This window comes from Sapajus apella, unplaced genomic scaffold (genome assembly GCF_009761245.1).
Source record: "Sapajus apella isolate SASKATOON/1434 unplaced genomic scaffold, GSC_monkey_1.0 scaffold50, whole genome shotgun sequence".
NCBI lineage: Eukaryota > Metazoa > Chordata > Mammalia > Primates > Cebidae > Sapajus > Sapajus apella.
In genome coordinates, this window is record NW_022436990.1 from 8,349,859 (window position 1) to 8,375,252 (window position 25,394).

A 25,394-nucleotide genomic window follows, 5' to 3' on the forward strand; every position below is an offset into this window, starting at 1 on the left:
GCTAATAAGAAAATGTTCTTGAATGAAATTAAAAGTACTACTCCAGTGAATGCACGAATGATTAAAAAAAAAAAAAAAGTGAAACAGCCTTGGTTGGGTGTGGTGGCTCATGCCTGTAATCCTAGCGCTTTGGTAGGCCAAGGTGAGCAGATCACTTGAGGCCAGGAGTTCAAGACCAGCCTGGCCAACATGGTGAAACCCCGTCCTACTAAAAATACAAAAATTATCTGGGTGTGATGCCAGCTGCCTGTAATCCCAGCTACTTGGGAGGCTGAGGCAGGAGAATCGCTTGAACCTGGGAGGCGGAGGTTGCAGTGAGCTGAAATAGTGCCATTGCACTCCAGCCTTGGTGACAGAGCAAGACTCTGTCTCAAAACAAACAAACAAACAAAAAAAGAAAGTGAAACAGCCTTATTGTTGATATAGAGAAAGTTTTAGTGGTCTGGATGGAAGATCAAACCAGCCATAATATTATCTTTAAGCCAAAGCCTAATCCAGAGCAAGGCTCTAACTCTCTTCAATTCTATGAAGGTTAAGAGGGAGTGAGGAAGCTGCAGAAGAAGTTTTTTGGTTTTTGTTTTTTTTTTTGAGACAATCTCGCTCTGTTGCCAGGCTGGAGTGCAATGGCACGCTCTCGGCTCACCGCAACGTTTACCTCCTGGGTTAAAGCAATTCTCATGCCTCAGCCTCCCAAGTAGCTGGAATTACTGATGTGTGCCATGACACCTGGCTAATTTTTTTTTTTTTTTTTTTTTTTTTGAGACGGAGTTTCGCTCTTGTTACCCAGGCTGGAGTGCAATGGCGCGATCTCGGCTCACCGCAACCTCCGCCTCCTGGGTTCAGGCAATTCTCCTGCCTCAGCCTCCTGAGTAGCTGGGATTACAGGCACACGCCACCATGCCCAGCTGAATTTTTTTATTTTTAGTAGAGACGGGGTTTCACCACGTTGACCAGGATGGTCTCGATCTCTTGACCTCGTGATCCACCCGCCTCGGCCTCCCAAAGTGTTGGGATTACGGGCGTGAGCCACCGCGCCCGGCCCAATTTTTGTATTTTTAAGTAGAGACAGGGTTTCACCATGTTGGTTAGTCTGGTCTCGAACCGCTGACCTTGTGATCCACCTGCCTCAGCCTCCCAAAGTGCTGGGATTATAGGCGTGAGCCCCTGCACCCAGCTAGAACAAAAGTTTTAAGCTAACACAGTTGGTTCATAAGGTTTAAGGAAACAAGTCATCTTCATAACATAAAAGTGCAAAGTGAAGTAGCAAGTTATCCAGTGGATCTAAGATAACTAATGAAGGTGGTTACACTAAACAGCAGATTCTCAGTGTAGACAAAATGGACTTCTATTAGAAACAGCTAGAGAGGAGAATTCAATGCCTGGCTTCAAAGCTTCAGAGGACAAGCTCTTTTCTTAGGAACTAAACCAGCTGGTGACTTTCAATTGAAGCCAATGCTCATTTACCATTCCAAAAATCCCAGGGCCTTTAAGAATTATGCTAAATCATCTGGGCATGGCGGCTCACGCCTGTAATCCCAGCACTTTGGGAGGCCAAGGCGGGTGGATCACGAGGTCAAGAGATCGAGACCATCCTGGTCAACATGGTGAAACCCCGTCTCTACCAAAAGTACAAAAAATTAGCTGGGCATGGTGGCGCATGCCTGTAATCCCAGCTACTTGGGAGGCTGAGGCAAGATAATTGCTTGAACCCAGGAGGCAGAGGTTGTGGTGAGCCGAGATTGCGCCACTGCACATCAGCCTGAGTGACAGAGGGAAACTCCCTGTCTAAAAAAAAAATCAATTTTTTGACTGTGATCATAAAGATAATTTTTTTTAAAATCCAGATTCCAAAATACAGAAAAAAGTGGAAGTTGAAAAGGCTACACACACACACACACACACCCCACACACATATACACAGAAGGAAAAGGGGAAGTCACAACTTTAGAGAGGCAGTAGATGTTTTATTTGGGGGAAGTGTATTTTTTATTCTGAATGTAGGAATTCTTTTTTCTTTCTTTTTAGAGACAGGGTCTCATTCTGTTGCTCAGGCTGGAGAGCAGTATCATGATCATGGCTCACTGAAGCCTTGATCTTGGGCTCAAGTGATCCTCCTACCTCAGCCTCCCAAGTAGCTAGGAGTACAGGTACATGTCACTACACCCAGCTAATTTTTAAAAAATATATTTTAGAGAGATGGAGTCTTGCTAGGCTGCTGCTAGCTGGCCTAGGCTGGCCTCTAACTCCTGGCCTCAAGCTATCCTCTCACCTAAGCCTCCTGAGTTGCTGTGATTACAGGTGTGAGCCACTGTGACCAGTTGAAATTCTTTTTTTTTTTTTTTTTTGAGACAGGATCTTGCTCTGTCACCCAGGCTGGAGTACAGTGTTGTGATCTCGGCTCACTGCAACCTCTGCCTCCTGGGTTCAAGTGATTCTCCTGCCTCAGCCTCCTGAGTAGCTGGAATTACAGGCGTGCACCACCATGCCCAGCTGATTTTTGTTTTTTTTTTTTTTTTTTTGAGATGGAGTTTCACTCATGTTACCCAGGCTGGAGTGCAATGGCACGATCTCGGCTCACCGCAACCTCCGCCCCCTGGGTTCAGGCAATTCTCCTGCCTCAGCCTCCTGAGTAGCTGGGATTACAGGCACGCACCACCATGCCCAGCTCATTTTTTGTATTTTTAGTAGAGACGGGGTTTCACCATGTTGACCAGGATGGTCTCGATCTCTTGACCTCATGATCCACCCGCCTCGGCCTCCCAAAGTGCTGGGATTACAGGCTTGAGCCACTGCACCCGGCCTGATTTTTGTATTTTTAGTAGAGATGGGGTTTCACCATGTTGGTCAGGCTAGTCTCAAACTCCTGACCTTGTGATCTACCCACCTCAGCCTCCCAAAGTGCTGGGATTACACGCATGAGCCACTGTGCCTAGCCATGTGCCCAGTCGAAATCTGAATTTTTTTATTATGTTTTGTTTTGTTTTTGAGATGGAGTCTTGCCCTGTCACCCAGGCTTGAGTGCAATGACGCGATCTCGGCTCACTGCAACCTCTGCCTCCTGAGTTCAAGCGATTCCCTTGCCTCAGCCTCCCAAGTAGCTGGGATTACAGGCATCGGCCACCAAGCCTGGCTAATTTTTTGTATCTTTAGTAGAAACAGGGTTTCATCATGTTGGCCAGGCTGGTCTTGAACTCCTGACCTTGTTATCCGCCCACCTCGGCCTCCCAAAGTGCTGGGATTACAGGTGTGAGCACCGTGCCTGGCCAGTCAAAATTCTTAAAGAGAAATAGTGGATTATTTGCTGCACAGAGTACAATAGTTTTGTAAAAATTTAAAACCTTCTTTTCCTATGATTAAATAAACACAACTAAGTCTTATATTGCGCAGTAGGTATATTCTCAACAATATGACTAAAAACAGAATTTTGGGAAATGAAATATTTTAGATGCGTTTCTGACTTTAAAAAATAGAGTTATTTCTGGGTATAATTCTTCTGAAAGGTAATTGAGGGACTTTGGGAATCTTCAATTTGAGCCCCCCACATACACACTTTTTTTTTTGAGACGGAGTCTCACTCTGTTGCCCTGGCTGGAGCACAGTGGCCTGATCTCGGCTCACTGCAACCTTCGCCTGAGTAGCTGGGACTATAGGCATGCACCACACGCTTAGCTAATTTTTGTATTTTCAGTAGAGACAGGATTTCACCATGTTGGCCAAGCTGGTCTTGAACTCCTGATCTCAAGTGATCCACCCACCTCCGCCTCCCAAAGTTCTGGGATCACAGGCGTGAGCCACTGTGCCTAGCCTTGAGCCTTTATATTAATTTTGCTGACCACTTATTAGTGTCATGTTTTAGGCCCTTTCTTTTTCATATTTCTCCAGGTCTTATCTCTTGTGCTTCCACTGCAGCTCTGTCATGGAGGAATGAAGTCATAAAATCATCAATATTGAAGTGTAATTTAGAAATGATTTAATAGAATGCTGCTGCTGTTCTAGGCATGGAGCAAAATTAAACCGTCGTCTATGTCTCTCCCTTTAGGAACTTCTATTAAAAATAGGCAAAAGGAAGTGTGTTACAGTTCAATAGTCTTTAGCTTCCAGATAGAACTCTTCCAAATATAATTAGAGGTACTGATGTTAATCAATCTACATGTGCCCCAGGATTTGGTTTCTGTAGAGATCAGGACACTTCTTCTCTTGGTCTCCAGGTACCATGGTCAAGGTAAGCTACTTCACCATTGGTACTGATTCCTAGGTCTGAATCCCAGGGAAGTGGAAGTTGATTATTTCTCTAAAAGTGATTTAAACCTCTGGGACATTAGCTTTTCCACCCTCATCCCACTGAGACATGATTTTTACTTTTTTGACCTTCCAGATATAGTGCTGGCTTGCTCATTGATTTATCTAAATAAAATGTGGTTTGCTTTTATTTTTTAATGTCTGAATTATGGGGGAGATCAAGGAGTGATAAGGTTGACAAAATTATTTTGTTCATCTGATTTGGTCCATTAACTGAGGTCAATAATGTTCAATCCAAAAACTTACTAGAAAACAATTGGTAGATATTTATGTAATTTTAGAGTAGGCAGGGTCTTTTGTGGCATTATCACTAAAATAAGAAATCTAGGCTGGCCACCACGGCGCATGTCTGTAATCCCAGCACTTTGGGAGGCTGAGGCAGAAGGATTGATCACTTGAGCCAGAAGATCAGCCTGCGCAACATAAAGAGACCTTGTCTCTCAAAAAAAAAAAAAAAAAGCTTAAATTAAAAAAAAAAAATCCTAAAGGAAATTGATGGATCTAACTACATTAAAAACTTGTGCATGTGAAAAACATCTGTGGCTTTGGGATATACATCATGCATGATTCCTGACTCCTAACTACTACAGTCCTTGTTATAATGTTGGGGTATGTTGGGCCTCAGGAAACAGAATCTCTCTCTGACATTTTCCAGTTCTTCTTTCACCTGCCCAAGGCAGGACTCTAATCTGATTATGGGTTAAAAGTCCCTCATTCAGGAGAGAATCCCAGTCCATACCCTAGAGGAAGGAATGTTACACGGGAAGGCCAAGAAAAATCAGGACAGGACTTGTTAGGTTTAGATCATGTGCTTTTTGTCCAATCACATTTCTCAGGGTTGTCAATCATCCCTATGTAATGAAGCCTCCATAAATACCCCCAAGGATAGGGCCTGGAGAGCTTTCAGATAGCTAAGCATGTGGGGGTTCCTGGAGGGTGGAGCGCCCAGGGAGGGCATGGAAGCTCTTCGCCCCTTTCCCCATACCCCACCCTACACATCTCTTCATCTCTACCCTTTGAAATATCCTTTATAATAAAACAGTAAACATAAGTGTTTCCCGAAGTTTTGTGAACCACTCCAGCAAATTAAACTCAAAGAGGGGGCTGTGGGAACTCCAACTTTAAGCCAGTCAGTCAGAAGTTCCAAAGGTGCAACTGGGGCACCTGGGGTCTTGGGGACTGAACTCTCAATTTGTGGGCCAAGTAGATAGTGTCAGAATTGAATTGGGGAACATATAGCTGGCGTCCACTACTTGGTGTGTGAGGAAAAAGTCAAACCACTTTGGTCATAGAAGTCGTCTCTGCTGATTATTGTTGTGGTGGTGTGAGAGCGGAGGAAAAGCATGGTTTAAAAGAGTTTACCTGAAATCGGGCCGCGTGTGTTAGCTCCTGCCTGTAATCCTAGCGCTTCGGGTAGCCGGGACAGGAAGATCACTTGAGCTTAGGAGTTCGAGCCAGCCTGGTCAACATAGTGAAACCCCGTCTCTACTAAAAAAATTAGCTAGGCATAGTGGCACGTGCCTGTAGTCTCAGCTACTCGTGAAGCTGAGGCAGGAGAATCTCTTGAACCTGGAAGGTGGGGGTTTCAGTGAGTTGAGATCAGGCCATGGCACTCCATCCTGGGTGACAGAGCAAGACCATCTCAAAAAATAAATAAATTAATTAAAATAAAATATAACTTTATCATACCTAACAAAGGGTGTTTTTTTGTTTTGTTTTGTTTTGTTTTTGAGACAGAGTTTCACTCTTGTTACCCAGGCTAGAGTGCAATGGCGCGATCTCGGCTCACTGCAACCTCCGCCTCCTAGGTTCAGGCAATTCTCCTGCCTCAGCCTCCTGAGTAGCTGGGATTACAGGCATGCGCCACCATGCCCAGCTAATTTTTTGTATTTTTAGTAGAGACGGGGTTTCACCATGTTGACCAGGATGGTCTCGATCTCTTGACCTCGTGATCCACCCGCCTCGGCCTCCCAAAGTGCTGGGATTACAGGCGTGAGCCACCGCGCCCGGCTTTGTTTTGTTTTTAAACAAAAGACAAGGTCTTGCCCTGTCACTCAGGTTGGAGTGCAATGATGGGATCTTGGGTCATTGCAGCTTTGACCTCCTAGGCTCAATTGATCCTCCCACCTTGGCCTCCTGAGTAGCTGGGACTACAGGTGTGCACCACCACTCCCAGATAATTTTTTTTTAAGAGATGGTGTCGGCCGGGTGCGGTGGCTCAAGCCTGTAATCCCAGCACTTTGGGAGGCCGAGGCGGGTGGATCACGAGGTGAAGAGACCGAGACCATCCTGGTCAACATGGCGAAACCCCGTCTCTACTAAAAATACAAAAAATTAGCTGGGCATGGTGGCGCATGCCTGTAATCCCAGCTACTCAGCAGGCTGAGACAGGAGAATTGCCTGAACCCAGGAGGCGGAGGTTGCGTTGAGCCGAGATCGCGCCATTGCACTCCAGCCTGGGCAACAAGAGTGAAACTCCGTCTCAAAAAAAAAAAAAAGAGATGGTGTCTCACTATGTTGCCCAGGCTTGTCCGGAACTCCTGGGTTCAAGGGATCCTTCCACCTCAGCCTCCCAAGTGCTGGGATTACAGTCATGAGCCACCACCCCAGCCCAAAGTGCATTTATCTTTAATATATAAAGATATATCACAAAGTAACAGTAAAATATGTAGGCTAAGAACATTGTTAATTTACAAAAGAAGAAATAACAAATATCAAATTAACAAAAGTTCAAAGTCGCTGGTCTGTCAAGAAATACATATTTGGTCCAGCTCAGTGGCTCATGCCTATAATCTCATCACTTTGGGTGGCGGAGGCAGGCAGATCATCTGAGGTCAGGAGTTCAAGACCAGCCTGGCCAACATAGTGAAACCCCATCTTTACAAAAATACAAAAATTAGGTAGGCATAATGGGAAGCTCCTGTAATCTCAGCTACTTGGGAGGCTGAGGTGGGAGAATCACATGAACCCGGGAGGCAGAGGCCGAAATAAGCCAAGATTGTGCCATTGCACTATGGTCTGGGTGACAGAGCAAGACTCCATCTCAAAATCAAAAAAACAAAAAAGCAAAAAAAAAAAAAACAACTCATGCGGAAGAATAGAAATATACTTAATAATATATGTTATAAAATATGATCTTGATTATGCCAGAAAAATACTATCTGAGGCATAGGCATGGGAAACATTTAAGAGGTCATTTGCCAAAATATGAAAAGTGATTGTCTCCAACTAATGGATTATGAAGTATTCATTTTATCAGATCTATTGCATCTAAGAAATTTGGACACTGTCAGATAATATGTCTTTTTTGATTGCTATTGTACCATGACCTCTGGCCTTAAAAATGTTTCTTTGGTAATTATAAGAGATATTGTCGACTTTCTACCCCACCTTCCTTTCCCTTCTCACAATTCCAGTTTTATCCAGGTGCTCACATTCTTCTTTTGGTTTGGGGAGGCTAGCCTCAGTTGCAGGCCCAGAGGTAAATTTTTTTTTTTTTAAGCAACAGGGTCTCACTCTGTCACCCAGGCTGGAGTGCAGTGGCAGAATCATAGCTCACTATAATCTCAAACTCCTGAGTTCAAGAGATCCTCTTTGCTCATCCTCTTACGTAGCTGGGACTACAGGCACACACCACTGTTCCTGGTTAATATTTTTATTTAAAAATTTTTATTATGGTCAGGCGAGGTGGCACATGCCTGTACTCCCAGCACTTTGGGAGGCTGAGGCTTGCGGATCGCCAAGTCAGGAGATTGAGACCATCCTAGCCAACAAGGTGAAACACCGTCTCTACTAAAATACAAAAAATTAGCTGGGTGTGGTGGCACACGCCTGTAGTTCTAGCTACTCAGGAGGCTGAGGCAGGAGAATTGCTTGAACCCGGGAGGTGGAGGTTGCAGTAAGTCGAGATGGTGCCACTGCACTCCAGCCTGGCGACAGAACGAGACTCTGTCTCAAAAAAAAAAAAATATTACTTATGTATTTATTTTGAAATAAATAATAATAAAAATTTAAAACACTATTAAGTAAAACACAAAACACTAGTAAAACACACTTAACTATTCACAATCATAACATTTTACTTTCATGTAGCTAAATCAATTATTTTCATGTAGCTAAATCCATTACAAGATCTCACTCTGTCACCCAGGCTGGAGTGCAGTCATGCCATCAAGGCCCACTGTGGCCTCAACCTCCTGGGCTCAGGTGATCCTCTCACCTCAGGCTCCTGAGTAGCTGGGACTACAGGCGCACACCATTACTCTCAGCTAATTTTTTGTAGAGACAGGGTTTCACTTTGTTTCGCAGACTGATCTCGAACTCCTGGACTCAAATGATCCTCCTGCCTCAGCCTCCCAAGGAGCTAGGATTACAGGCATGAGTCACAGCCTCCAGCCATAGGGGTAAATCTTTGTGGGAAGTAGAAAAGTTCCTTTTTAAACTTTTCATTCTTGTTAAAGAATAAGTGTGCTAATAACTTTTTTTTTCTTGCCTCTCATGCTATTAGAGCTAATAACTTTTTTAAGCCCTGTCCTATGTAGCTGTTAGACATGCCACGTTTACAGGCACGCAGTACATTCTATGTCCTTGTACTTTAACCAAGCTATCTATGCTGGATGTGCTCACAGCCATGTCCCAGCTTTCCGCTGCTTTTGCCTGTTTAGAAAAGTTTTAAGTTGTTAACCAATCAGGTTTTAGTTTAGATTGTAAGGTCTGGCTCCAGCAAACGGAGATCAGACACAGCTGTAAGGACAACCCCAAATGCATAAGAAATAAATATGTGTGTTTTCCTTTGTTCATTGTACTCTCGTGGCGTGATGGCTATCGAGGGTGCCCTTCCTGCAGTCCAGGAAGTAAAAACTGTGTTGCTGAAAGATCCTTTGTCTCAGTGCTAATTTTTCTTTGTGGCATGGAGCATCTATTTCCAACAATCTTGACTGGGCTAAGGCTTAGACTCTAAGCCAATCACGGTTATATCAGTCCCCTTGCCTGGGATTGCTTAAGAGTGAGAATGTGACTGGTTTCTAGTCTGTGAAATATGAGAAGTATGTGAGAGGGAGGGGTGGCTTCTGGGCAAGTTTTTTTGTTTTTTTGTTTTGTTTTGCTTTTTTAGATGGAGTCTCTCTCTATCACCCAGGCTGGAGTGCAGTGGTGCAATCTCAGCTCACTGCAACCTCCACCTCCCCCGTTCAAGTGATTCTCCTCCCTCAGCCTTCTGAGTAGCTGGGAATGCAGGCGCATGCCACCATGCCTGGCTAATTTTTGTATTTTCAGTACCGACAGGGTTTCACCACGTTGGCCAGTCTGGTCTTGAACTCCTGACCTTGTGATCCACCTACCTCAGCCTCTCAAAGTGCTGGGATTACAGCGTGAGCCACCACGCCCGGCCTGGGCAGGGTTTTTTTTTCTGCTTGTAGATGTTGCTACGTCAAGATGTAAAACCTAGAAGTACCCAGTCATCTTAGATCATGAAGAGAACCAGGCTTAAAATGAGGTTGTTACTGAAGGTGGCAGAGTGGAGAGTTGGAAGGAATCTGGGTTCTTGATGACATCATTACCCACTGGTTGTACTATGCTCAGAAACACCTTTTCTTGATTTTTTTTTTGTTGTGGTTGGTGGTGAAATAATAAATTTCCTTACTGCTCAAGTTTATTTAATTAATGTTATTTGTTACTTGCAGCTAAAGGCATCCTGATTAATACAGTACATCTTGGAAATAACAGAGTTCAGCAATCTTCCTAGAGAGAATTTTGTTGTAGCATAACGCCTGTGGAGAAGGAGGAAAAAATTAGGATCCACAGGTTGTCCCCAACAAAAAGGGATCTTCTAGAATTTGAGGAAATGAGAAATTGGTACAAATATGTTTTGGTGAAAACTTCTTTGATCAGAACTTGATAAAAGGAAAGAAACATTTTTCTTCTACAACTCATTAAATAATTGTTATTTTATATTAAAATTTTTTTGAGAAAAAAATTTGATTTTTGTGTGACAAAAATGTTCAAAGCAAATACTATTTTTTATTTTTAAAATTTAAAAATAATATTCATTATTCTCTAAAATTTTACTCTTCTCTAAAATCTCCCAATACATTTGTTTTTGAAGCACAGTATTAACTATTCACAATCATAGCATTTTACTTTAAGGTAGCTAAATCTATTAAGTAATTAGCAATTCAACATAATTTGTTCAGGATGTTTGTGTAGAGGTAGATAATTTCACATAAATCTATCAAAACAAAGTAAAAATTTGATTATTCAGTTACAAATATTAGAAGAGTGGTTCAGCCTTAATATCTTCCTTATTTGATCAGTAGTAGAAAAATCTGTCATGTAAACCTGTCTTAATTTCTTTTCTTCTGAAATTCCTTGATTTCTATTACTTGGCCTTTTGACAGTTGTTAGAAACAGTTACTGATAATTCCTTTTTATCATTCACAAAATACAGCTGGAGACCTTTGCTCAGAAAGGAAAGCTGTGGTATTAACAACTTCATTATTTCAAGGTCGGTTTCTCTACTCATGTGAGTTTTTAGCTATGAATTACAGCTGCAGTAATTATCATGTCTTTGTTGGTAATTTTAGTTGTGCTTCTTGTATTTTAGACCCTACCTCTTTTTTCATAACTAATGGTTTTAAAGTTTTGGCATTTGGGAATTACAATGTTTCTGGACTTTAATTTTTTTTTTTTTTTTTTTTTTGGGATGGGGTTCCCAACTGCCCCCTGGGCTGCAGTGCAATGGTATGATCTTGGCTCACTGCAACCTTTGCCTCCTGGGTTCAAGCGATTCTCCTGCCTCAGCCTCCCAAGTAGCTGGAATTATAGGCGCCCACCACCATACCCGGCTAATTTTTTGTATTTTTAGTAGAGACGGGGTTTCACTATGTTGGCCAGGCTGGCTTCAAACTCCTGACCTTGTGATCCACCCGCCTCGGCCTCTCAAAGCGCTGGGCTAGGCATGAGCCCCCACACCCAGCCTGTTTAAGTTTTTTTTTTTTTTTTTTTTTTAGAGACAAGGTCTCACTCTGTTGCCCAGGCTGGAGTACAGTGGTTCGATTGTGGCTCACTGCAGCCTCAACCTCCCTGGGCTCAAGTGATCCTCTCACCTCAGCCTCCCAAGTAGCAGGGACCATAGGTGTGTGCTACCATGCCTGGCTAGTTTTTGCATTTTTTGTATAGATGGGGTTTCGCCATGTTGCCAAGGCTGGTCTTCAACACTTAGGCTCAATCAATCCTCCCACCTCAGCTCCTAAAGTGCTGGGATTACAGGTGTGAGCCACCATGCCTGAGCTGGACTTTATTTAAATGTGGGAATTTAAAACTTTTGGTTAATGATAGGAAGCATTTGAGGTGGTTCTCTGTGGCACTTCTCAACCTTTGTCCACAAGGATGCACTTGATCTTCCTATCAGTTGTATGCAAATCCCTTTCATTTGTTGTAGCTCCACTCCTTTCTCTCCACCTCAGAAGAGCTTTACCGACATTACCTTTAACCCAAAAACAAACCAATAGGAAATAGTGGCACTTTTAATCAGTAATAAATTCCTGGAACATTCCTCCTGACACTTCATCGCACTACAATGACACCACATGATGCCTCATGACTCACAGTGAAAAAGACTACTTTAGTAGTCATCGCAATGCACTGGGAAACAAGAAACAAAAGACAAAAAATAAAGTCCCTCTCCCCCGTATTTTGGAAAGTAACCTTTGTTGGAGCAATAACAACCTCTCTATACCTCAGTTCTCCTTATATAGAAAATGAAAGCTACAAGAAGTTCTTATGAAAATATCAATTATGTGGTTTTTTAAATTTTTATTTATTATTATTTTCTTTTTGAGACAGAGTCTCACTCTGTCATCCAGGCTAAAGTGCAGTGGCATGATCTTGGCTCACTGCAACCGTTGCCTCCCGGGTTCAAGCAATTCTCCAGCCTTGGCTTCCCGAGTAGCTGGGATTACAGGTGTGCACCACCTCACCCGGATAATTTTTGTATTTTTAGTAGAGATGGGGTTTCACCATGTTGGCTATGCTGGTCTTGAACTCCTGACCTCAGGTGATCTGCCCACTTTGGCCTCCTAAAGTGCTGGGATTACAGGTGTGAGCCACCGTGCCCGGCCAAATTATCAGTTACGTTTAATATTGTTTTGAGAGCTTCACTTCAATAAAATAGGATGGAGATCCTAGCAGAGTAGAGAGTGTATGAGTAGCCGAAAGAAAGGAGAATAGACCCAAAGACAGGCAAGAAAGTTTATTAACCCGTTGGGTTGCTCAGAGGAGGCAGCAGCTCTGAGCTTACAAAATGAGAGGTTTATATGGGGTGAGGGGGGACATAAGGGGGTTTCAGGTGACAGGCACAGAGATAGTTAACTTGCAACAGACCTACAATACATCAGCCTGTGACTTTTGTGGCGGCAGTCTTTAAGACCGAAACCAGGATTTTTTACAGATACATGTCAAACGGGAATTTTTGAGTATGGATAACCAACATATGGTTTCCCTGTCCTCCCTTGAGCTGCCTGGATGGTTATAATCAGGCTTTGCTTAATTACCCATGTCTGGCAGCCTTGGTGTGGCCCCTAGGTAGAGGTTTAGGAGTGCAGCTGCAGAGCAATCAGAGGGGGATGGGGTCAGCCTGCGTGGAGGGAGTTTTCTGAGACAGCACAGCTCCTCCCTAACAGGGAGGGATTCAAATGTAGAAGGCTTGGAATCGTAGGCTGAGGAATTGAATCGCTATGTAATGAAGGCTTGTAAAAATTACTGAGCAGGGTAATAGCACAATCATCAATATCTGTGTTTTAGGAGGAAAACTGGCAGCAGTGTGTAAAATAGGAGAGAGTGATGAAAACTAGTAGAGTCAGGAGAGTATTGCAAAGGTCTAGACAAGAGACGTTGATGGTAATTGCTGTGAGAATTGGAAAAATTAGACTAATTCAAGAGGTAAGGAAGATAATTATAGAAGCAATAGGATTTGGTTGGATATGAGGAGTAAGGGAGAGTAAGGATTTTTTTCTTTCTTTCTTTTTTTTTTTTTTTTTAGACAGTCTTGCTCTGGAGTGCAGTGGTGCAATCTCGGCTCACTGCAACCTCCGCTCCCCGGGTTGAAGCGATTCTCCTGCCTCAGCCTCCTGAGTAGCTGTGATTACAGGCGCATGCCACCACGCCTAGCTACTTTTTGTATTTTTAGTAGAGACAGGGTTTCTCCATGTTGGCCAGACTGGTCTTGAACTCCCGACCTCAGGTGATCTGCCTGCCTTGGCCTCCCAAAGTGCTGAGATTACAGGCATGAGCCACAGCGACTGCCACTAGAGTACGGATTTCAATAGGTTAAGGAATGGGTTAAGGGCTTCTGGTCTGAACATCTGAAGATGCCGTGCCTTAACTGAATGCAAGCTCAGGAACGTGGGGTGTGTGGGTGTGTGTGTGTGTGTGTGTGTGTGTGTGTGTGTGTGTGTGTGAGAGAGAGAGAGAGAGAGAGAGAGAGGAATGGTTTTTTTAAACAATCTCCAAACCTGGATTCTAGGGTTAAGAATGATTTTTCCTGTTAGTTTAAATGCCTGTGGATCCCGTGTGACGCTAACCAGCTGGACAGTTATAGTAGGCGTGGGGAAATGTCTTCGAACAAAGGAAAGGAATATTCTTGTAATGAGAACAGCTCATTTTTATAGTTCGCAACCATTAGTGCCCCAAACTCTGAGGTAGTTATTATCTCGCCAGCAGTAAAAGCTTGATTATCGTTCCTGATTACTGACTGCGTGGAAGGTCCTGTTTCCAGCAAATTCCATAGGCAAAATGATATTAATTGTGATTAATTATCTTGTGGCATAATACAAAGACTAGATGATATATTGTGGCTTCCGGAGGACGCCTGCATCGTTTTTTCTCTGGAGCCCTCGGGGCAGGGGAACTGGAGAGCTCCCTAGGTGGCTTTCAGCCCTTCCCAGGTCAGAGCACGCCAGCTATGACGTGCCCCCGCCATGAGGTCTGGGTCTGTAGGCTCTCCTTGACTTCAGTGCTTCGATCTTGCGCGGACAGCCCTGTTATCCTTCCTCGCTCACGGACTCCAGCCTTCTGCTCCGGGGAGGGGGCGGGACCGCCCTAGGCCCCGCCCCTTCGCCTCCGCTCGCCCCGCCCCACTCGCGGTCGCCAGCGCCCTCCGGCAGCTGAGGGACGCGCGCCTGCGCCGGGCCCTCGCCTCGGAGCAGCCATGATGGTGGGTGTTCTCCGCGGCGCCGAGCCCCGGGCGCGCGGTGGGGGCGGCGGGCACGGGGCGGGCGCGGGGACCGCGCCAGCCTGGCACTAATGTCTCCCTTTGTGTCTCCCCCATCTCATCCTTTTCCCCGGCGCGCCGGGCCCGCCGACCCCGCAGGAAGGCCTGGACGACGGCCCCGACTTCCTCTCGGAAGAGGACCGCGGAGTAAGTTCTGCCTTCCTTTCGTTCCCGGGATCCTCCCTCCCCAGCCTAGGTCTCCGGGTGTGGTACGGGGAGGGGTCCCCAGCCGCGCGTCGCTCCCTCCCGGTAGTCCTCCTTTCGATTTTCTGGCTGCACCGCGCCCCACCTTCCTGCAGCCCTTCCTCCCTGAGGGCCGCTCGTTCGGATTCCCGGGGACCCGCGGCAGTTTTCTTGTCCTCCGCCGCGGCTCGGGCCCTCCAGTGGACCTCCACCCCTACCCGGGGCGGGGTGCAGGTGGCGAAGTGGAAGTGGAGGCGGGAGCTAGAACGCCCCCTTCCTCCCTCCCCCTTTGGGACCGTGAAAGCCCGTTCTCAGACCTTCCTGGCAGCACCCTCAGTTTTCTCCCAGTGTGGACATCTCGAACTGGCTCCTGCCCACCCTTCTCTCTTTCTCAAATATAGCACAGGTTTAGTCTACATTACCATTTTGCAAGGATTTTTACAGCAGCCGAATCAACTCCTGTCCAGTGCCCTACTAGATGATGCAAAGTGTGGGTACCCCACGGTATCTTTACTTTTTCTAATATCCAAGAAATCCTGTTTTTGGCAGGATTCCCTTGGTGTTTTATTCCCCCTTAGCTTCTTTGAGGTATGTTAGTAAATATTATTTAAGGCATAAATCATATTTTAATACACGAGTACATTGTGAAATGAGTACTACAGCCAATCTAACATGTCCATCACCTCACCTGGCTACCAGTTTTTTTGTGAGAATATTTGAGATCTAAGCAGATTTCAAATATGTACCATTTGACCGACATCTACGCCTCCCCTCCACCCCTACACCCCGCCAAAGCCTTGGTAACTAACCTCCATTCTACCCTTGGTGTCCTCCTGAGGTTAGTTGCATTCTACTTCAGAAAGAGCCTTCCGGGCTCTGATTCCTCCCTCCCACCCCGCTCCCCACCCCCTTTTTCTTTGGCTGAAGGGTGGTAATCTTTATAGTACCTTGTACAAGTGAGCACTTGGAAAATGTTGATATGTGATAATTGCCATTCAGCAAGGTTCCATGGTTCCTTCACATTTAACAGCCTGCACTTCAGTTTTTCCTTTTGCTTTTTCTTATCGGTCTTAATGTGACAGAGGCATTTGTGAGTGCATATTTGGTAGGTGATAAAATGTTGTGGGATGTTACTGTTGTTTGTAATAACAGATGAGGTAGTTAGTATGAACTGATGACTTCTATAAAGCTTGTATTTATTTATTTGGTTGTATGAGACAGCATCTCCTTCTGTGGCCCAGGCTGGAGTGCAGTGGCATGATTATATAGCTCACTGCAGCGTTGACCTCCTGGGCTTAAGTGATCCTCCCACCTCAGCCTCCCAAGTAGCTGGGACTACTGGCACGGGCCACCATGCCTAGCTTGGTTTTTTGTTTGTTTGTTTGCTTGTTTTTATAGAGACAGGGTCTCACTGTGTTGCCCAGGCCAGTATCAAAGTCCTGGGCTTGAGCGATCCTCCTCTCTCTGCTTTTCGACGTGCTGGGATTATAGGCATGAGCCACTGTGCCTGGCTGAGCTTTTAAATAGTAAGAAAGATGCAAAAGGTGCTTCATACTTTTATAAATTAATTTCTCAGTGTAAACAAAAGCGTTATGTAGAATTTCAGGTTAGAGCAAAAGCATCGTATAGAACTACTAGCTGTTTTCCAAGATTATTAGCTTCAGCCAGGCACAGTGGCTCACAGCAGTAATCCCAGCATTTTGGGAGGCCGAGGCAAGAGGACTGTTTGAGGCAGGAATTCAAGATCAGCCTGGGCAACATAGCAACACCTCATCTCTACCAAAACGTTTTAAGGCCAAGTGCAGTGGCTCACACCTGTAATCCCAACACTTAGGGAGTCTGAGGCAAGTGGATCACCTGAGTTCGAGACCAGCCTGACCAACATGGTAACACCCCTATCTCTATTAAAAATACAAAAATTAGCTGGGTGTGGTGGCGCATGCCTATAATTCCAGTTACTCTGGAGGCTGAGGCCCAGAGAATTGCTTGAACCTGGGAGGCGGTGGTTTCAGTGAATCAAGATTGTGCTGTTGCACTCCAGCCTGGGCAACGAGGGCAAAACTCTGTTTCAAAAAAAAAAAACAAATTTTTGTTTTTAAAACTTAGGCAAGCTTGGTGGTATATGTCTGTAGTCCTAGCTACCTGAGAGGCTGAGAGCTTGAGAGCAGTGAGCTATGGCTTGAGAGAGCCTGGGTGACAGAGCGAGACCCTGTCTCTAAAACAAAAAACTTATATTTTGGGTTTTAAAATAGGGGAAACTAGCAGAGTTACTTAGTGAAGTGAGAGGAATGATTATAGCACAATTAAACTGATTTTTCTAAATATAAAGCATACGGCCTTTTTATTTAGATAACTTTGTGTCCTATTTTTGTGATCTGCCAGCACAAACAGGATTTGCTTTCTTCTATGATCTTACTAATAATGTTCAGTAAAAATATTAATTTTTTAGTATGTTGATGATGTGAATAGTATTTTTTGGTGAATATTTATATTCATGGCTTTATGCCATTAGGAAGATTTGATGATGGAACTGGAAGCACTTAAGTAATTTGCCCAGAAACTTTTTCATGTATTACAAAATTAAAGGAGTTGGTAGATAAAAGAGCATGCCTGATTGAGATGTTCTTATAGAATTCTGTAGATGAAAATATTAATATGATAGTGGAAAAAAAGTTATGAATTAGAATGCTTTTAGAACATCAGGATGGATATATGTACGCTTGTCTAGTTCTTCCTTATTTTTGTCCGGTGGAACTGGGTGAATCGTAATATGTAATTATAGGCGGGCACTGCATAATCAATGGTTCATTATATTCTCTGTCATCACTCCCCTAAAGCCTTTAGTATCCCCCTTTTGCTGATGAGAAATTCGAACTGCAGAGAAACTAAGTTAGTAGTAGAGGTCACACAGCAGTGAGTAGGAGAGCTGGACTTTAAACCACATTTCTGACATCAGAGTCACTGCACATTGTTTCTCAAAGTGGCCTTGAAATTGAAATAATTGCATTGGAATTACCTGGGGCATTTGAAAATCAAAATGAAAGTCCGGGTTTCACCTCCTCACTAAATCAGAATCTCTTAGGATAGGGAATACACAGTATTGAAAATGGTTAGTCACACTTAGATCTCTTCAGCTCCACCTCTATATAAGGGCAGATAACTGCTTTTTTATTTTTTTTATTTTTTCAAGACAGAGTCTCACTCTGTCGCCCAGGCTGGAGTGCAGTGGTGCAGTCTTGGCTCACTGAAACCTCTGCCTCCTGGGTACAAGCATTTCTCCTGTCCCAGCCTCTCTGGTAGCTGGGACTACAGGTGCATGCCACCACACCCAGCTAATTTTCGTATTTAGTAGAGACACGGTTTCACCGTATTGGTCAGGCTGGTCTCAAACTCCTGACCTCAAGTGGTCTGCCTGCCTCAGCCTCCCAAAGTTCTGGGAGTACAGGCGTGAGCCACCACAACCAGCCAATAACTGCTTTTTTTTTCCTCTCTCTCTCTCTTTTTTTTTTTTTTTTTTTAAAGGAGTGTCTGTTGGCAGGCTAGAGAGCACAGGCATGATCTCGGCTCACTGTGCAGCCTCCCCCTCCCAGGTTCAAGTGATTCTCCTGCCTCAGCTTCCTGAGTAGCTGGGACCACAGGTGCATGCTACCACACCCAGCTAATTTTTGTATTTTTAGTAGAGACAGGGTTTCACCATGTTGGTCAGGATGGTCTTGATCTCTTGATCTTGGGATCCACCTGCCTCACCTCCCAAAGTGCTGGGATTACAGGCGAGCACCACCATGCCCAGCTGATAACTGCTTTTTTAACAAGCGCCCAACGAGTGAGTTTGTGCGCTGAAAGTTGATTACTGCTGCACAAAGTTATCCTGCTGTTTCCTCATTTCAGGAACAGAAATATCTGGCCTGTTTAAATTTCCTTACATTGTGTTTGTCCTGATAGATATAGATTGCCATAATTAGAACTTTGAGGCATTGCGTTTTTAGTTTAGATCATCTTGTTGAACCTTTAAGAAAGGGAGGCCAGGCTCAGTGGCTCATGCCTATAATCCCAGCACTGTGGGAGGCCGAGGCGGGTGGATTACCTGAGGTCAGGAGTTCTAGATCAGCCTAACCAGCATGGAGAAACACCATCTCTACTAAAAATACAAAGTTAGCCAGGTGTGGTGGTGCATGCCTGTAATCCCAGCTACTCGGGAGGCTGAGGCAGGAGAATTGCTTGAACCCGGGAGGCAGAGGTTGTGGTGACCTGAGACCGCACCATTGCACTCCAGCCTGGGCAACAAGAGCAAAACTTCGTTTCAGAAAAAAAAAAAAAGGGGGGGAGGGGAGTCTTGGCTGGATGCAGTGGCTCGTGCCTATAATCCCAGCACTTTGGGAGGCTGAGGCGGGCAGATCATGAGGTCAGGAGTTCGAAGCCAGCCTGGCCAACTAGTGAAACCCATCTCTACTAAAAATACAAAAAATTAGCTGGGTGTGGTGGCAGGTGTCTATAATCCTAGCTACTCGGGAGGCTGAGGCAGGAGAATCGCTTGAACCCAGGAGGCAGAGGTTGCAGTGAGCCGATATCACACCATTGCACTCCAGCCTGGGTGACAGTGTGAGACTCCGTCTCAAAAAAAACGTGTTGATAGAGAAAAAGCATGAAGTACATATTGATATGATTTACAAAGGGGGCAGCACATTCAAAAATAATACATATTTCATATAAAGCAGCAAGTAAGCAAAATTAATGTCAGTGTTTTAAAATAAATCTTTAAGCAGCTGTACATTTTCATCATGATATTTAAATTAGAACAGAATCTTTTTTTTTTTTTTTTTTTTTTGAGACGGAGTTTCGCTCTTGTTGCCCAGGCTGGAGTGCAATGGCGCGATCTCGGCTCACCGCAACCTCCGCCTCCTGGGTTCAGGCAATTCTCCTGCCTCAGCCTCCTGAGTAGCTGGGATTATAGGCGTGCGCCACCATGCCCAGCTGATTTTTTGTATTTTTAGTAGAGACGGGGTTTCACTATGTTGACCAGGATGGTCTTGATCTCCTGACCTCGTGATCCACCTGCCTTGGCCTCCCAAAGTGCTGGGATTACAGGCGTGAGCCACTGCGCCTGGCTAGAACAGGATCTTATTGCCCTAAGAAAATATTGTTTTGGCCGGGCACGGTGGCTTATGCATGTACTCCCAGCACTTTGGGAGGCTGAGGTGGGAAGATCACCTGAGGTCAGGAGTGCAAGACCAGCGTGGCCAATATGGTGAAACCCCGTCTCTACTAAAAATACCAAAATTATCCTGACGTGATGGCTGGTGTCTGTAATCCCAGCTACTTGGGAGGCAGAGGCAGGAGAATTGCTTGAACCTGGGAGGCAGAGGTTGTGGTGAGGTGAGACTGTGCTGTTGCACTCTAGCCTGGGCGACGAACGAAAATCCATCTCAAAAAAAAGAAAAGAAAAGAAAACATTGTTTTGCGAGAAATTTTAACAGCAGGCTTTAAGAATACATAGTGTTGAAAAATATTGGCCACATTTTGATCTCTTCAGCCCTACCTCTGTATAATTGGTTTTTCTCCCCCAAATGAAAGACACTAACATACTATTTAGTAAACAAATGAGCCCTTTGAACTGGACACATTTTTTTTCTGATGTGCTTGTTAAATGAGAACTCTGCATGCCAGAGTGACGGCATGATTCTCTTTGCATTTGATTTCAATCCTAGATAATATGTTTGTTGTTTTAAAGAATTACTTTAGGTGGAGTAACTCCTCGTTCTCCTGGACTCCTTGCCATGCTCCTCCCTCTGTATTCCTTATCTTCATTAATAGTATCATTCTCCATTTGGGCAGGCAAGAAACCTCTGAGTCATATCCTTCATCTTTATATCAGAACAGTCATTGAGGCTAGTTAATTTCACCTTGGAAATGTTGTTTACCCCCTCTTTCATGTGCATGGTCCCATTTAAGCTCCTTGCTGCTACTTGCTTAGATTGTAGCAGTACCTATCCTTAGTCTCTGTCTTTAGTCTTTCTGCTTTCCAATTCAGTCTTCAAATTACTTATATAGTTAAAATGATTAAACCATATAGCACTGTTAGTCAAAAGGACTTCCTTGGGCCCCAGTTGTTATTGGAGTAAGGTCCAAACTCTTTAGGCTAACATTCAACTCTGTTCATAACTTTCTCTGTCTGGCTTCATTTCCAAGTATCTCCTCCCTCCATATTCTAGTCTACTCCCAATTGCCTTCCAATTCAGTCTTCAAATTACCTATATAGTTAAAATGATTAAACCGTATAGCACTGTTAGTCAAAAGGACTTCCTTGGGCCCCAGTTGTTATTGGAGTAAGGTTCAAACTCCTTAGGCTAACATTCAACTCTGTTCATAACTTTCTCTGTCTGGCTTCATTTCTAAGTATCTCCTCCCTCCGTATTCTTGTCTACTCCCCATTGCCCAAATACCTCTACACTTGAATGTCTGTTTTACGCATGGATTTCACTGTTTTTTTTTTCCCCTCACCTTTTCTTGAAATTCAACTTTTCAAGACTTAGCCTAGATGTTTGCAGTCTGTTTTGTGCCTGCACAGTTTTTAGCTTAAATACATTCCACATTTATTGATAATTATTTCACATAAAAATGTGACATATATTATGTTGGTTGAGGATTAAAAAGATGAATAAGACAAAGTTCCTGCCCTGAGACCATCACTGTGTAGTGAAGGAGATAAAGTTACAGTCCCTTGTGATAATGTGTATGGGAGTACAAAGTGAAGTGTTCAACTTTAGGGGAAGAGGTAGTAGTAAAGACATAATGATAATTACACACATAGAATTTACTGTATGTCAGGGCCTTTCCATATATTAACTCAATTCTCAAATCCCTATGAAATAGCACCTACTGTTATTCCTATTTGGGAAAGGAAAACAGAGTTGTAGAGACATTAAATAACTTGCCCAAGGTCATACAGCCAGTAGGAGCTGTGGTTAAATGGGCAATCTAGCTCTAGGGCCTGGCTCTTAACCTCTGTGCTATTGGTCTGCTTTCCAACAGAGAGGATGTCATGTGTTGGTAATTTGGTTCCTCCTGGAGCACCTGTTCTTACTGGAGCAGAGGTTGCAAAGATATACACGGCTAGTACAAAAATTATATAGTGCATAGTGAAAGACTCCAGGCAGTGGGAAGTACTGAGGGATTTTAAGCTAGGAAAGACATTCCCAGGCTGGGTGTGGTGGCTCATACCTGTAATCCATGCCCTTTGGGAGGCTGAGGCAGACGATCACCTGCGGTCAGGGTTTTTGACACCAGCCTAGTCAACATGACGAAACCCCATCTCTACTAAAAATAAAAAAATAATTAGCTGGATGTGGTGGTGGGCACCTGTAATCCCAGCTACTAAGGAGGCTGAGGCAGGAGAATTGCTTGAACCCAGGAGGCAGAGCTTGCAGTGAGCCGAGGTCGTGCCACTGCACTCCAGCCCAGGTGAGAAGAGTGAAACTCCATCTCCACAAAAAAAAAAAAAAAAAAAAAAAAGGAAAGACATGCCCAGGTGAAAATAGCATTGTAGAGGCCGGGCGCGGTGGCTCACGCCTGTAATCCCAGCACTTTGGGAGGCCGAGGCGGGTGGATCACAAGGTCAAGAGATCGAGACCATCCTGGTCAACATGGTGAAACCCCATCTCTACTAAAAATACAAAAATTAGCTGGACATGGTGGCGCATGCCTGTAATCCCAGCTACTCAGGAGGCTGAGGCAGGAGAATTGCCTGGACCCAGGAGGCGGAGGTTGCGGTGAGCCGAGATCGCGCCATTGCACTCCAGCCTGGGTAACAAGAGCGAAACTCCGTCTCAAAAAAAAAAAAATAGCATTGTAGATTATTCTAATCTAGAGGGTAGATTGATGCTTCCTTTCAGAAAGCAAAGAAACCAGTTAACAGGCTAATGCAACAGTCCAGATGAGAAATGAGGAATCGAAGAGGGATGAAGGAAGGGATGTAGTAAGGAGATGCTTAGGAGATAGAATTGACAGGATGTAGTGACTGAATAAGTACATGGGCTGGGCACGGGAGAAGGAGAAAACATAGAATATAGGAAGGAAGAGCAGGGTTAGACATTAGATAATAAGTCTGGTTCCCGGTATGTTGGATTTAAAGTGCCTATGAGCATCTAACCTACCCCACCAAATTAGAATGTAAGATCTGTAAGTTGAGGGTTGTGTCTCTTCACTGCTGTCTTCCTAACATGTAGGACAGTGCTTGATACATTGAGGGCACTAAGTGATTTAATAAGTGGGTGAATACATCCAGGTGGCTATGTCTAGTTGGTAACTTGAAATTCAAATTGGAAACTTAGAATAAAAGGTCTGAATTGGAGATACATTATTTGGGAATTGTTAGTTGAGAATGGCTGCTGATATTTCCAACATTAGATAGCACCCAAGGGAAACCAGCATTTAAGGATCAGACTAAAGATGATTGCTTAATGGGGCTGAGAAGGGTAGGAGGCGAATCGGAGGAAACTTCAAAAGTTGAGAGAGGCTGGTGCGGTAGCTCATGCCTATGGTCCCAGCACTCAGAGGCTGAGGCAAGAGGATCACTTGAGCCCAGGAGTTTGAGACCGGTTTGGACTACATAGTGAGATCCTGTCTCTACAAAAAATAAAAATTAGTAGGGTGTGGTCACACCTGCCTTTTGTCCTAGCTACTTGGGAGGCTGAGGCAGGAAGATTGCTTGAGCATAGGAGTTTGATGCTGTAGTAAGCTATGATTGTACCACTGCACGCCAGCCTGGGTGACAGAGTGATACCCCTATCTCAATTTTTTTTTTTTTTTTTTTTAGGGAGAGTCTCATTTTATCACCCAGGTTGGAATACAGTGGCACAATCTCAGCTCATTGCAACCTCTGCCTCCCAGATTCAAGCAATTTCTTTTGCCTTAGCTTACTGAGTAGCTGAGATTACAGGCATGTACCACCACGCCCGGCTAATTTTTGTATTTTTAGTAGACACAGGGTTTGATCATGTTGCCCAGGCTGGTCTCAAACTCTTGGCCTCAAGTGATTCACCCACCTCAGCCTCCCAAAGTTCTGAGATTACAGGTATGAGCCACCACGTCCCATCTTCAGTTTCAAAAATAATAATTTTTTAGAAGTTGAGATAATTTTAAGGAAGGAGTGGTCAGAATGATACCAAGGCAGAATACTGCAGAGAGGCCAAGAAGACTGAAAAGTATCATTGGTTTGGAAATTAGGTACTCATTTAAAGGGTTTTGTTTTTGTTTTTTGAGATGGTCTTGCTCTGTTTGCCAGGCCGGCGTGCAGTGGCACCATCACAGCTTACTGCAGCCTCGACCTCCTGGGGCTCAAGTGATCCTCCCACTTCAGCATCCCAAGTAGCTGGGACTGCAGGCATGCACCACCATGACCAGTTGTGAGCCAAAATTTATTTATAAAAAGGTTTGTTGGTGGGCCTGAGAGAATAAACAGCTGCTGGCATTTATTTCTATGGGCTGGAGGAGGCAAGGTCACTTGCTGAGGGTGGGGTGTAATGTGGTAGTAAAAGTTGGAATTGTTTCTGCAGGGAATTAAAAGGGGAGCTGAGCAGAGTTGTTAAGGGCTGGACTGCTGAGTGGTTTTAAGAGCATATGCAAAAAATAAAATAAAAAATTTAAAACGACAAAAGAAAGAAAAAAGAGCATACACAGTTTGGAGACCATTAATTTGAAGTGGAACAGTACAAACAATGGTGACTTTTCTCTAGCGATACTCAGTAACCCAAATGTAAAAGTTGAAGATGATGTTGATCTTGAGGCCAGGTGACTCATGCTGGGAGGCTAAGGCAGGAGGATCACTTCAGCCCAGGAGCTCAAGACCAGCCTGGGTAACAGTGAGACTTCGTCTGTATAAAAAAAATAAATAAAAGATAAATAGATCCTGAGTATGGGAATTTGTAAGCCAGGTATGGTAAAAGAGCAATGGGAGTTGAAGGGACCAGCAGGAAAGATACTGGAATGGCATATTGTGGAGTGGATTGGAAAAGGAGTGAAGCAGAGAGAATGCCGACAGACTGGAAATAAATGGAAAGGTCACAGCATTGGAGGTGTTGATGAGGTCAAACTTTACTTGTGGTAAAAGTGGTGGGGAGAAGCAGCTAATTTTGTATTATATTACATAAAGTTAATTGTTTTCCTCATTGCAAACAGATTTCTTGAAGACAGGGCTTTTTGTTTACTTTAAATCTTTCATAATACCTGGGACAGTTGTTTGCATATAAGTGCTGAAAAAAAGTTTATTAAATAACTGAATATTACTGTATTGCCTAGAAAGTCAGCTCTCTTAGACAGAGTCTTGTTCTGTAACTGAGGCTAGAGTGCAGTGGTGTGATCTCAGCTCACTGCAGCCTCCGCCTCCTGGGTTCAAGTGATCCTTCTGCCTCAGCCTCCCCAGTAGCTGGGACTACAGGCATGCACCACTGTGCCCAGCTAATTTTTGTATTTTTAGCAGAGACAGGGTTTTATCATGGTTGGCAAGCCTGGTCTCAAACTCCTGACCTCAAGTGATCTGCCCACCTCAGCCTTCCATTGGTATTACTCAAGTAATTTTTTGTTGTTTCTGGTATGATGTGTGAGAGAAAATCTGATATTAAATATCAATTTCTAGAAAATATGTGTATTA

At 44.2% G+C, this 25,394-nt stretch overlaps 1 protein-coding gene across 2 annotated transcripts in view; it reads left to right on the top strand.

Moving 5' to 3' along the window:
* The first annotated feature begins 14,430 nt into the window (after positions 1 to 14,430).
* SNX6 (sorting nexin 6) overlaps positions 14,431 to 25,394 on the top strand; it is a 62,140-nt gene continuing 51,176 nt past the window's right edge. For both annotated transcript variants that reach the window (XM_032242577.1, XM_032242578.1), the window contains exons 1-2: positions 14,431 to 14,509; positions 14,666 to 14,713. In XM_032242577.1, coding sequence (XP_032098468.1) covers positions 14,504 to 14,509; positions 14,666 to 14,713 — 54 coding nt within the window. In that variant the 5' untranslated portion in view covers positions 14,431 to 14,503. The remainder of the gene's footprint in view (positions 14,510 to 14,665; positions 14,714 to 25,394) is intronic.